This window comes from Eupeodes corollae, chromosome 1, assembly GCF_945859685.1.
Source record: "Eupeodes corollae chromosome 1, idEupCoro1.1, whole genome shotgun sequence".
Classification (NCBI taxonomy): domain Eukaryota; kingdom Metazoa; phylum Arthropoda; class Insecta; order Diptera; family Syrphidae; genus Eupeodes; species Eupeodes corollae.
This window is the reverse complement of record NC_079147.1, coordinates 3,087,497-3,100,324: the sequence shown is the minus strand read 5'-3', so window position 1 is coordinate 3,100,324 and position 12,828 is coordinate 3,087,497. Positions and strand designations below refer to the sequence as shown.

The window sequence follows — 12,828 nt, the reverse complement described above, 5'->3', positions numbered from 1 at the left end:
TTTTTTCTATCCACTCTACCGTTATAACCATTTTCTCTTAGAACGCGGCGTATGGTTTATGGATCAACAATTTTTAAGTAAGTGCCATTTTTGGGGCACTAATATAGGGGTTTCTCCTGAGGTTTTGCAGAATCAACATTTGGTTATGTTCATTTAAGATTTTTGGACGTCCAGGATTGGGCTTACAATATATCCTATTTTCATTTTTTGACCTTTGGAATTTTCAACAAATCAGCGATTTCTCTTTGCGTCTGTCCTTTGGCATCATGAAAAATAACAAGTTGCCTCAGAAAACGCGTGTTAAAAAATGCAAACAAATCAATTCAATTGACTAATATAACGGACCTGAACAACTGTACAATTGTTTTTTTTTTCCTGCGCTCAATTTGTTATCCTCACTTGATGCTGTCAAATGCACGAATGAATACTTGACCCAATAATTGCGTGATATTGTTTTTCTTAAAGTGAAGTTCATTGAGTATGGTAATGGTAAACTAAAGAATGAGAGGAACTATTTTCAGCACAATTAAAATCACAATAGTGCAAGCAACGAAATGAAATGCAAACCGGTTGAACTTAATTCAGAGTGTATGTATATTTTGTATGGACTATTGTTTTAAAATATAAGTTTTGACCTAATAATTTTGTGAGTAACTAAAAATATAATGTTACTGAATTTACATGAAGTAGTACCCGTAGCATGATGGTTAGTGCGTTGGACTGTCATGCAAGAGGTCTTGGGTTCAATCCCTGCCTGTGCCACCATAATTTAAAAAAAAAAATAATTTTCGCGGGTACTGCCTCTTGCGAGGAATTGACAATTCCTTCAAGAGTAATTCTTGTCATGAAAAAGTGCTTTCTCAAAACTAGCCGTTCGGATTCGGCCTTAAATTGTAGGTCCCTTCCATTCCTGACAACAGTACTCGCACACAGGAATGGTTGAGAGTTGTAAGTCACTAGGCCCTGGTTCACAACGGACTGTTGCGCCACCCCATTTGATTTGATTTGAATTTACATGAAATTCATATTTTGGGGGCTAGGATCGGAGTTGACTTCCGCATTCACTTCGAAAACTGATTGGTTCTAAAGCATACAAAACTATCCATTAGGTTTTGTTGAATGTGCATTTAATATAATTTTTTCTTAGCTTGAGCAACAATCTCGTTGTTCTAATAAAGTATTTTAAAGTTGATCATTTAGCATGATTGAAAAAACAACTTATTTCTCTTAATAAACAAGCTTCCAAATATCGAGGAAGACCGCCATCCTCTTATCTTTCTTTGGTCGTCCGTAATACGAGTTTGTAAAAACAAACAATTGGAAGTTTTGTGTAATTACTGTAAGAAACAGTTATGAAAACAGAGGGGGCTACTTGAATAGTAGACCCGGTCAATTGAAAATGGTTTTGAAGATTTTCATCCGAAAATTCCTCGATGGTTTTAAGGAAATTTTATTTGAAATATTCCTTATTATCATCGTTCTAAAATTTTTAATTTTCAAAAATATGTTCCTTATTTTTCAGTTTTTTTATTTATCTTACTTCTGCCAATTTGTATCGCTCGTTTTATTTTAAGTTTATTCTGCAAAGTTTTGAACAATAACCATGTTCAGTGTACTACAAGTCAAGTCAAGGGATTCCCATTTTGTAAACTCTCTTATAAATTTATTTTAAAAAGTAAGATGACTACACGCATGCATGTGTAATTGCGTTGATGAATATATTTGAGCATATTTTAAGCAAGGCATGAGCAACAAAGCCTGCAACTTAGAACACAGCCTATCACTCCCAAACAAAATGTGGAAATATTCGTGTTCAACTGCCTTCCTCAGCTTCCGGCAAAAAAAAACCTGCCAGACGACTGTTTCCGCAATTATTTAAACTTCTCAACATACCAACTTACACTTTGCTTAACCTTTCCAAGCAAAAGCTTATCGCGAGCTCCTGGACTAATAGTATATAGTTGTTGTTTGATATTTGTTATTCCAGTGTTTTTTCCTGTGTTCGCTTTGAGTCAAAAGTTGGGAGATTTACTTGCCTAATGCCTGCCTATATGTCTTAATATGATGTTGACTACTTGGAGCTTAAAAGCGAAACATTTTACTTTAATAAAAGTATTTTCCTGAATTGATTTATTGGTTGTGTGTTTCCACCAATTTCAAAAACTTTTGTACCACACCGTTTGACCTATAAAACATTATTTTAAATTAAATTGTTTTCCACGCATTGCGTATGTTTTATGTTTGGGAACAAGAAAAAGTCAATAGACTTTAAGTAGTGGATGACTCGTGAAGTCAATGGTGTTAAGCTTTCAAATATTCAGCTGTTTTGCGGGTCTTAAGTTTTCACAATGAAAACGGATATAACATCATTTGTATGTTATACGTATTCAATATAAATCTTTCTCCAAACAAAAGTGTTCGACGTTCTTCAAGTGGAATGTTAGTCACATGTCCGGTTGTAGCACAAAAACAGGCTACATTTATATTGAACATTTTGTTTTTTATTGGTTTATTTTGAAATAGAAATACAATACATATTTTTTTTTATAATAAACACAAACTTAAGGGGATATTACTACCCTTATTATGCAGAGGCACAGTGTGAGCACTAGGAAGAGGAGAGAGGGTTTAAAAGGAGATGTTGGTGCACATTTGTTTTGAATTCCTGAATATTGCAATGACTAGGAAAGACAGAGTCTGGTAAGGCATTCCACATTCGCGTAGTACGGCTAAAGAACGAATCTCTGTATTTGACAGTACGACCGAAGTTGGGCTCGAGGGTATACTGATGGGCATTCCTAGAAGCGCGAGTATTACGGTTGAACTGTTTAAGGGGAGGAATGCAACTGGCTATTTCACTAGAGCATAAGCGGTTAAAATAACGGTAAAAAAGGGTCAGAAAAGACACCTTACGTCGATGTTTAAGCGAAGTAAATGAACTTATGATGATATTATCATCTATCAATTTAAATGTTCTACGTTCAATACTATCCAAGAGGCTTAAGTAAGTTGCAGGAGCACCAGCCCAGAGATGGGAGTTATACTCAAGCTTTGGACGTATGTAAGTCTTGTAGATAACAGCCAGATCAGAAGAAGTGAAATATTTCTTGCATCGCCTAAGGAAACCCAAACACCTTGCGGCATTTTGTCGTTGCAGTTCCACATCCGAAGAAGAGGGATGTGAGTCTGAAAACGAATATAAAAAGTTAAGAGTACTATCTTCAGCAATGTAATGTAACAATGTATTGGATTATATGTTGCAGACAGAAGATCATTAATAAAAATGAGAAAGAGTGTTGGAGATAAAACAGAGCCCTGGGGCACACCAGCATTTATTTTATGATTTTCAGACTTGAATCCATGCAATACTACTTGTATTGAACGATCCGAAAGGTAATTACTAATCCAATGAAGCAGGGATTCATGGAAACCGAAAGCACGCATTTTCGATAAGAGAGCCTGATGCCAAACCCTATCAAATACTTTTGAAATATCAAGTGCAATAATCTTACTTTCACCAAAACGATGTAAAGATTTGCTCCACTGTTCGGTGATATGAACCATGAGATCACCAGTGGACCTATTGCTACGAAAGCCGTATTGCCGGTCATTAAGAAGCTTTCGATCTAAGCAAAGGGCTTCCGGTCATGATAATCCATTCAGAAGCTATTGTTTAATTTGTATGTGTTTTAACATGACATATGTATTTCCCTAAAAGTTCACCTAAATTGTGTACAATATATTCATTACTTATTTCTGCAAAGATCTGGAACAGAGCTGGCTAAGAACGCTTTTTATCGGTATTGTTGTTTGCGATGTTACGGATTCATATTTATTCGTAAATTCTGATTATTGGTGTGACCAATTTTTATTTTATGCTGCATCAACGGATATTAAATGATTTTCATTAGTTGTTATCGAAAACAAAATTGATTTAACCACCCGTAAAGTTTGTTTTCCTATTCAAATTATAGAATATTTTCAATTCAATTACAGTGTTGTTGTGTTGTTTTAAGTATTCAATTAAGGCTAAAATAAAGAACCATTTTCTGGAGTATAAAATTTAAAATTGGGAAATCTTGGTATGCACATTAAAAAAAAAATGAAATTAAGCACGCTGGAAGAAGCTTGTTCTTGGTTGAGGCTCCAGCCTACTCACGAATTTAGCACCAACTTAAAAATTCAGTTAATAGTTAATTTAAATGCAAATAAATATATGTATACAAACAACTTATGTGTTCTTCAACCAAACCAATCATCAAAAAATACATTTTTCATTAATTTTGATTCTCTCTTACAGCCAAATCACTTACCTGCTGAGTGTTTTATTCCAAAAAAAGCAGAAGAAAGCTTTTGTGTTAAAATGTGTTAGGATTTTGATGAAACATAAATCACCTAATCTAGATTTTCATTAGAGCTGAAATTAACTCCAGAGAAATAAAAAGATTTTAATAATTCGATTAAATCGTTGTTTTTTTTTTCTATAATAATATTTTAGTTTTAACGAAATTTTTATAAACAATTAATACTTCTAACCTATACAACTATGGAATTATATCTTATTCTAAATATATTACACAAGGCGAGCTCTCAATGCTTTAAGCCAACAGAAAACTCAATATTCAAGACGCCGAAATTACTTTTTGGAAAGACATTCGGTACCCACTCGATTTTGAATCCAGTTTTTTGATTCTGTTAATAATTTTAAATTGATACAATATTAAAAATTCAGTGCGATAGATTTTTAACAACTTACATTATTACTACAGTCGAACCAAATATGTGCGATGTACATTTTTGGGGAAATTTTCTTATACTTTTTATTGAGTACGATGAGATCACATTGCTCGTCCACATAAGGAACATATTTGTCGCCACTGGGTTGGAATTTTCTTTCAACTTCCACAGACATCTAAAGATTGATTAATTTATGAATTTGTGATGCTTATATTTTGCTAAAATTCTACTTACGTTTTTCGTTTTAAAGATACTCTGAACTTTAGATGCACTCTGTAAGATCCAGGTGTATTTTAAAAGTCCTTTGAATTTACCTTTTTTCACGACCACCGTGCTGTTTGGAAGCCGACATTTGACTCCATTTGTAAAACTTGTGCTAAAGTGGGCAAAAACATCCTTGAAGAAGAAGAAAGAAAACAAAAATGATTAATAAATACAATCGAACTCGAACATAGTATATCATTTCGAGTAATAAACCACGGCCAATAGGACACCCTAAAGGAATAGATTTATGAACTATTAAACCTCGTACTTACCTCATGAACATTAAAGCTTAACGAAACATTTGGTTCCTCCGAGTTAAAGTCAACATTCATGTTGATACACTCAATAACATGGTCCAGCCACATTACATACTCTAACGATGGACCAGGATTCAATCCCTTTCCAGCATCTACAACAGCACTTTTAACCACTTCTAAAGTCTTCTTGGGACTATGAGCGATATTAACCTTTTTCGTCTTTTTCTTACTTATTCTCACAGCATTTTGTTCAACAACTGGTAATGGTGTGATGGGCAACATAAGTTGGGGTTGATTTTGATTTTGAGCAACAATTAAATCATCGACAATTGTATCCGACAAATCAGGCATTACTATGCTGTTTCCTTGGAATAGATCGGTGTCGGAGAGAATAACTCCGCCATTACATAAGTCAATTTGATTTGTCAGCTCGAACTGATCCATTAATTCAATATTGCAGTCGCTTAGTTCTAATCGTGTACTTTGTTCATTCATCACGTCTATACAACTAATAGCCTCGAAAGGAATATCCGCATCGTCGGTTGTGCATCCGGAAACCATGCTCGGGTCACCTTGGTACATGTTTTGGTGCGTATTTGTGTTCGCATTCTCGTCCTTTATTAGGACTGATTTTAAAATATTATCAGTAAAATCTGATAAATCCTGTAATTTAAAAAGAAAATAATATTAATTGAAAATTAGATTTACTTAAATGTTTAGGGAAAATAAATAAAAAACTAAATTGCAAAGCTTTTAAGTTTTCCACTGCATTATTTAAATGTTTAAAGACACGATTCGTGTATCAGTACTAATTTACTTTTACTTTGCGGACTTCATTATTGAAAACGTTTTAAGCAGTCAAAGAATAACGCAAGGCCTACAAAAAGCTTAGAAAGACACTTGCAAAACATTGAACTTTATGTGAAAAACCAAGTTAAGTTTGTTACAACCTTAAAACATAATAAAAGTGCTTATACGCCCAGTTTTCCATTTTTGTAATGAAGTTTGTAAACTGGAAGAAGCACAACTTCAGCAAGTTTCCACATTAAGATTTATTTCTAAGTTCGACATTATTTTTTGTTCGCATTGTTTTATAAGCTTTTACGGATGAAAGTGAATCGTTTTTTATTAGATGATGATGTTCAAATGGTAGACATGTGCATTCAAGAGGACACAGTTCCAGTAAGGTTGAACTACTTAGTGAACACCTTATAGGGCTTCTAAGACATTTTGGGAGCCCAGGCCTATAAGGAGCGGTTTATCCGGCTCCCCATCCTTGGAGTTATACTTAGGATCTGGCACTCCAGTTTGGGGGTTGTGCCGTCGGGGTGACTTTCTGGCCCCGTACCAAAATACCTTAGTTGCGAAGCACCAACAAGCCTCAAATACGGACGGATTCACTGTTGACAATCCAAGCAAACTAAATAAGGACAACTAACTTCGGATCTGTACGTGGAATGTTAGGTCCCTTAATAGACCACGAGCAGCCAACCAATTAGCGGCAGCCCTAAACTGTTGCAAGCCAAGAAGTGCGTTGGGATGGACCGGGCAAACGGAAACTAAAAGACTGCGATGTATACTACGGCGACTGCCGTATTATATGAAATGATGAAAACACCAAAGACATATTTTTCGAGCTCTTGGACAAGACCAATGAGCAGTGCCCTGGCTATGAAATTAAAATTGTCTTAGGAGATTTTAACGCCAAGCTAGGAAGAGAAGGCATCTTTGGTGGGACAATCGGGAGATACAGCCTGCACGACACCACCTCTGACAACGGATTCAGGCTAATCGATTTCGCTGCGGGGCACTGCAGGGATTTCCACAAGGGGACATGGAAATCTCCTGATCAATCAACCGTCAACCAGATTGACTACATGGCAATGCACGATCTTCTCCAGTATACAGGATATCCGAACATTCCGAGGGGCCAGCATTGAATTGGACCACTACCTCGTTGAAGCCAAGGTACGGCTACGGATATCCCGATCCAAGCCAAAACAAGGAAGTACTGTGAGAAGTTTCGATTAGACGGCTAAAATCGCAAGAGACTGCCATGTCCCTTTCCGATCGAGTCTCTTATAACCTCCTAAGGAGTCCTATGCTGCCTGTATTAAGCATTGACAAGAAGTGGCAACATTGCCTTGCAGCCATAAGAGATACCGCATCTGAAGTGCTTGGTTTCACACGGCCACCAGAGAGAAAGAGAGCATGAGAAGCACGCGATCGAGGAGATAGAGGGATGTCACAACAGGAATTAGGTTCCTAAATTCCGCCTACCCGACCTTGACGAAGTGAAGATAGCTATATCTAAACTCAAGTCAAACAAAGCTGATGGAGCTGACGGCATCGCTGCCGAACTATTCAAAGCAGCAGGCGATGATTTGGTAGGGAGCATGCACCAACTCATCTGCAAAATATGGTCGGAAGAAAGCATGCCCGATGAGTGGAATCTCAGCATAGTGTGCCCGATACATAAAAATGGAGACCCTCTAAACTGCGCCAACTTCAGAGGCATCAGTCTCCTTAATATTGCCGTATGATAAGAACGTCTGAAGCCGTTCGTCAATAACCTGATAGGTCCTTATCAGTGTGGCTTCAGAACAGGTCCACTATCGACCAAATACTCACATTACGGCAGATCTTTAAAAAAAACCCAGGAGCTTCAAATCGATACCCACCATCTCTTTATCGATTTTAAAGCAGCGTATGACAGCATCTATAGGGAAGAGCTCTACAGAGAAATGTCTAGTTTTTGCATCCTTGTCAAACTTATCCGTTTGTGCAGAATGACGATGGAGAATGTACGCTGCTCCATTAAGGTCGAAAAAGATCTCACCGATGCATTTAATATCAAAAAAAGTTTTAGACAAGACGATGCACTGTCATGCGACTTCTTCAAAATCATTCTGCAAAGGCACAATCTTCCAAAGATCCAATCAATTACTCGGATACGCAGATGATATTCACATAATTGATGTCAGAGATGTCAGTGGAGCGTTTTTGAGCATTGCGACGGAAGCGAAGAAGATGGGTTTAGTGGACAATGAGGTCAAGACTAAGTATATGCTTTCATCAAAAAAGGACATTGAACGGCGACGTCTTGGACAAAACGTCACCATGGACAGCTATAACTTTGAGGTAGTTAACGACTTTGTCTACCTAGGCACCGCTATTAATGCAGACAATGACACCAGCGCTAAAATCAAACGAAGAATAACTCTTGCAAATCGCTGCTTCTTTGGACTTAGAAGGCAATTCAGAAGTAAAGTCTTCTCTAGAGCATTTAAAATCACCATCTATAAGACACTCATCATCCCGGGGATGCTGAGGCCTGGACCTCATGATGAGATGAGAGCGTCTGAGGATGCTTCGAGAGATTTTTGGTTCCGTATGCATAAATGGAGAATGGAGGAGAAGATATAACGACGAACTGCACGGGCTGTACACCGACACTGACCTAGTTAGCAGAATTAAAGTTCAACGGCTTAGATGGATGGGCCATGTAGAGCGAATGGATATCAACGCTCAAGCCCGGAAGGTTTTCGAATCCAATCCCGAGGGACGGCGCAGTAGAGAAAGACCGCGACTCAGGTGGCGCACGCAGGTGGGTTAAGACCAACTTGGCGTGAGAAACTGGAGACATCTAGCTAGGGACCGAGCTAGCTGGAGACGCATGTTGGTTGAAGCCCAGGTCCACCCGGACTGTAGCGCCACCTTAAATAAGTAAGTAAGCACTATTCATGAGAAAGATTACACTGAGAGGATTTGTCAGTTCTTCGCAAGAGGCAGTACCCGTGCAAAAAAAAACGTTTAGGTGGCACAGGCAGGGATTCAACCCAAGACATGTAGCAGTACAGTCCTACGCCACGGGTACTACTCAGTGCTTATTTACTTTTTCTATATTCTCGCCTATGACTTGATTATTTGTTTACAAGAAATTGAAACCATTTTTAATAATCAAAGAATAACAAAATACCCACAAAAAGGTTGGAAAAATACTTGAAAAATTTTTATCTTCATGTAAAAAACAAAGTTGGGTTAGTTGCACCTTTAAATAAAAAAGTGCTTATACGCCCAGTGTTATTTTTGTAAAGAAGCTTTTGGACAGAAAAATCAAAAAAAAAAGTAAGCAAGTGCTTAAATACCCTAGAACTTCATCGATCTTGTGGCCAACTTTTTTATGACATCACCACATCATTAAGCTGAAGGCAACAAGATTTCCCTATCAATTCATCATATTGATTTTTTCTTATCTTAAAAATAGGTCTTATCAAGTTGAATTCAGTCCAACCTTTTAATTTCCAAATTAGGAGTTCCCCCAGGTACTCATTTAGGGCCACTACTCCTTATCTTAGCTATAATCATGAAACAATTGTGTACGATACAGTTAAGGCTAAGTCCTAAAAACCATACATTTCCAAACGACAATAACAACTCCAGGAGGATGTTAACAAATTATATATTTGGTAAAAACCGAATGGTCTAAACACTTATCCAATTAAATGTCAGGCAATAACTGCCTCTAACAATATCGCAGCTCTCTATACATCGCGTTCATAGTTTTAAAAAAATTGAGTTCTTTTCTATTTCACGGATCTTTTTAATTTGCACGTTAGCAAAGCCCTACACTTTATTAGAATTTGTTAATTGTTGGTTTAAAGAATGTCAGGATCCTTATGTTAAACTCGCTTTATATGACGCTTTGGGTCGCCCTCATCGTGAATATGCATCCCAGGTATGGACCCTTTTGAAGAGATCTACACGAATATAATAATGGGTCATATGCTAAAAGATGAGAAAGTTCTCAGAGCCAGAGCTGAAGAGCTTGAACCTAGCATGTGAGATCGATCGAGCAGACTCGGACTCAGTTTCATATGCAAAAAAACGAGTTCACTCCCTACAGTTCTGACTCAGTGATATGAGAACGATCTCAGAGCTCTTTATATGCACTTGCACTATTTAAAACAGTAGTTTCTGTGCGGTCAGTCCAGTCAAGAAAGAAAATGGTATCATTACCCAAGGCCATACCCTTCATCGCCTAGTAATATTACTGAAGAATTATTAGTCATATGATTAAATAAGAAACTATTTTTCAAAATACGGGAATCGTGGACTGATGCTGGCCAACAAACTTCAATGCTTGGAAATCTTTCATCAGCGTTTGCACGTAGCCAGTGCATTTATTGAGTAGTATCCTTTGCGGTTGATGTACTTCTCGTAGTGATAGAGTGGTTTCCTTATGCGCACATGTGTACAATCCAGAGCACCAATGTTGTAAGGAAACTCTTACTTAGTGCTCCATAACCTTTGCGCTTCTTTTCTTTCTTCAGAATTGTGTGGGAACATGATCCAATCATTTGCACGGATTGCAATTCCTGTACCGACTTGCTGTACCACCTTAGATAGGGTTGATTGATTGGCTCCAATGTGTTCACCAACACCGCTTTGAAATCCAAGATTTTTTTGCATACCACTCTAAGACATTTCTCAGAAAAGTGGGTAAAGAGATTGAACTCATCTTTTTGCATATGACCAGATGTCTTTTCGCCGTCTGTCTTAAGAGGAATACCAAGGCTAATCCTTACGACAGACTTTATCAAATAGGAGGAATAATAATGGTATTGTCTTTACTCATCAATTCTTAACTGAGGTATAGAATTAAACTACTGTGGAGGTTTTATAACCTGTCTAACGAAGTGAAGATTATAGATGAAACAATGTTTAAAAATAATTTAACAAAATTAAAATAAATAATCTTACATCGGTTGGCAGGAGTTCATTGTCAAAAATGAAGATATCACCATTTCCAGAGCTATTTTCAACAACCAGCTTCTCCGGACTTCCATCAGCTATTTGAGGTTTCCACACTGACATTATTTCTTTAGTAAAATTACTGAATTCATTTTGGCATGGAGATGCCCATCTGCTGAGCACTGCTGCCACCACCAAGATCAAATGATCGCAGATATCTTCTTTCAACGACACCGAATTATTTGGCGACAGGAGTATTTTCAGTTTCTTACAAGCACACGAAAATGTTTGAGCTTCTATTTTCTTGTCGTTCGTGAGGACTGTCACATGCAGTCTCCCCGATGGGAATATATTCGACCTGGCGCACTTTGTCACAAATGTCGTATTGTTTATCCTCTGCACAGCTGGAACAGCGGATTCCTCCTCCTTGTATGACTCCCATAGACGAACTTTGTCCTCAACTCCAATTGGCAGACTCCAAAGAGTGTCGTAGTGAATTATAAACTTTTCGGCGACCTTCACAGATTCCGCAGTCGCCTTGACATGCTTGCAGCTAATATCGATGTCCTTGGAATCGTACTTACAGGTGTCCACAAAACAAATGGCTTTCCGCTTTATCAGCAAACTCTTGCCCTCTTGAGTGTAGGAGTCGGTGATTTGAACGAAATTCCTCGGAGCGCATTCTCGTTCCTTAATGCGGACACTGTAGAACTTGGAATCAGTGTGCGAAATCAACTGAATCGGATCCATGGACTTCTTGTTGTTGAGTATTTGCTTGCGAAGCTCGCACTCTGGATTGCGACACATTTGGCTGCGATTTCCGTTGAATGTTCCACAACTCGGACAGCGTTTTAATCCTCGCAGACTTCGTCTACTCGCGATATCCATTAATTTGAGTTGCTGTCCATGCTGGTCTGACATTTTGGGTTTGTTTTTGTTTATAATGCTTCCTATCATAGCCGGTGGGGCCATTTACCTTTGTAGGACGTTTCGGTTTTTGTTTTGATGTAAACGACGAAAGATTTCTCAAAACAAAAACTGAATATTTGCCTTTGGCTTCGCAGAGGATTATTCGTAATTTCCCTTTGCACTTTGCTGTCAGATGAAAAACAAAATTTTATTCAATTTATTTTTCGTTCTTCTTTCGTGCGATTAAAAGGAAATGTCAAAAATAAAAATTAATTTCCTATTCTGTTGAAAAATAGGAATAATTTGTTCGAAATTAAAATTTGGGAAATATTTGGTAAAAATAGGTTGTTGCATTAGATAGGGAAATTTGTACTCGATTTAAATAGAAGTTAAGGGAGTGGCCACACTTGAATTTTCTGTTATTTTTTTTTTAATAATTTCGACCGGAGTATGTGTTATTATTAAATTTGAATTTGAATAGTCTGAGCATTTAAGCATTAAAGCTTTTCAGTTGGAAATTGTGTTTCTATAATTTTATTGCGAACTGCAACAATTTCAACTAAGATTATTTGTTTTGTGTTTACATTTGCCACTATTATTACCCAATTGGCCAGTTTATGTTACTAAGATTCTTGATAGAGAATTCTTTGATTTCTGACAGCAAAAGAAGGGTATTTGTATGAGAAACTGAGTTTTCTGAGAAATCTCCGAAATCTTAAAAATATAAACTTACCAATTAAGACCCTGCAATCGCTACCCTGACGTGATGGTAAGAGCGTATACTTTTTATACAAGAGGTCTTGGGTTCAATCCCTGTGAGTGGCACATAATTTTTTTTACGAGTACTGCCTCTTGAAATTGACAATTGTAACGAAAAGAGCTCTCAAAATAGCCGTTCGAAAACGGC

General features: G+C 37.3%; 1 protein-coding gene across 1 annotated transcript; it reads right to left on the bottom strand.

The window, feature by feature from the left end:
- Positions 1-4,455: 4,455 nt before the first annotated feature.
- On the bottom strand, positions 4,456-12,127 carry LOC129942547 (uncharacterized protein C2orf42 homolog). The gene is made up of 5 exons (XM_056051539.1): positions 11,022-12,127; positions 5,274-5,921; positions 4,972-5,133; positions 4,757-4,912; positions 4,456-4,692 (listed from the first exon to the last, which is right to left on the bottom strand). Exons 1-5 carry the CDS (start codon positions 11,982-11,984, stop codon positions 4,591-4,593), a joined length of 2,031 nt encoding a protein of 676 aa, XP_055907514.1. The 5' UTR covers positions 11,985-12,127; the 3' UTR covers positions 4,456-4,590.
- Between the last annotated feature and the right edge of the window lie 701 nt (positions 12,128-12,828).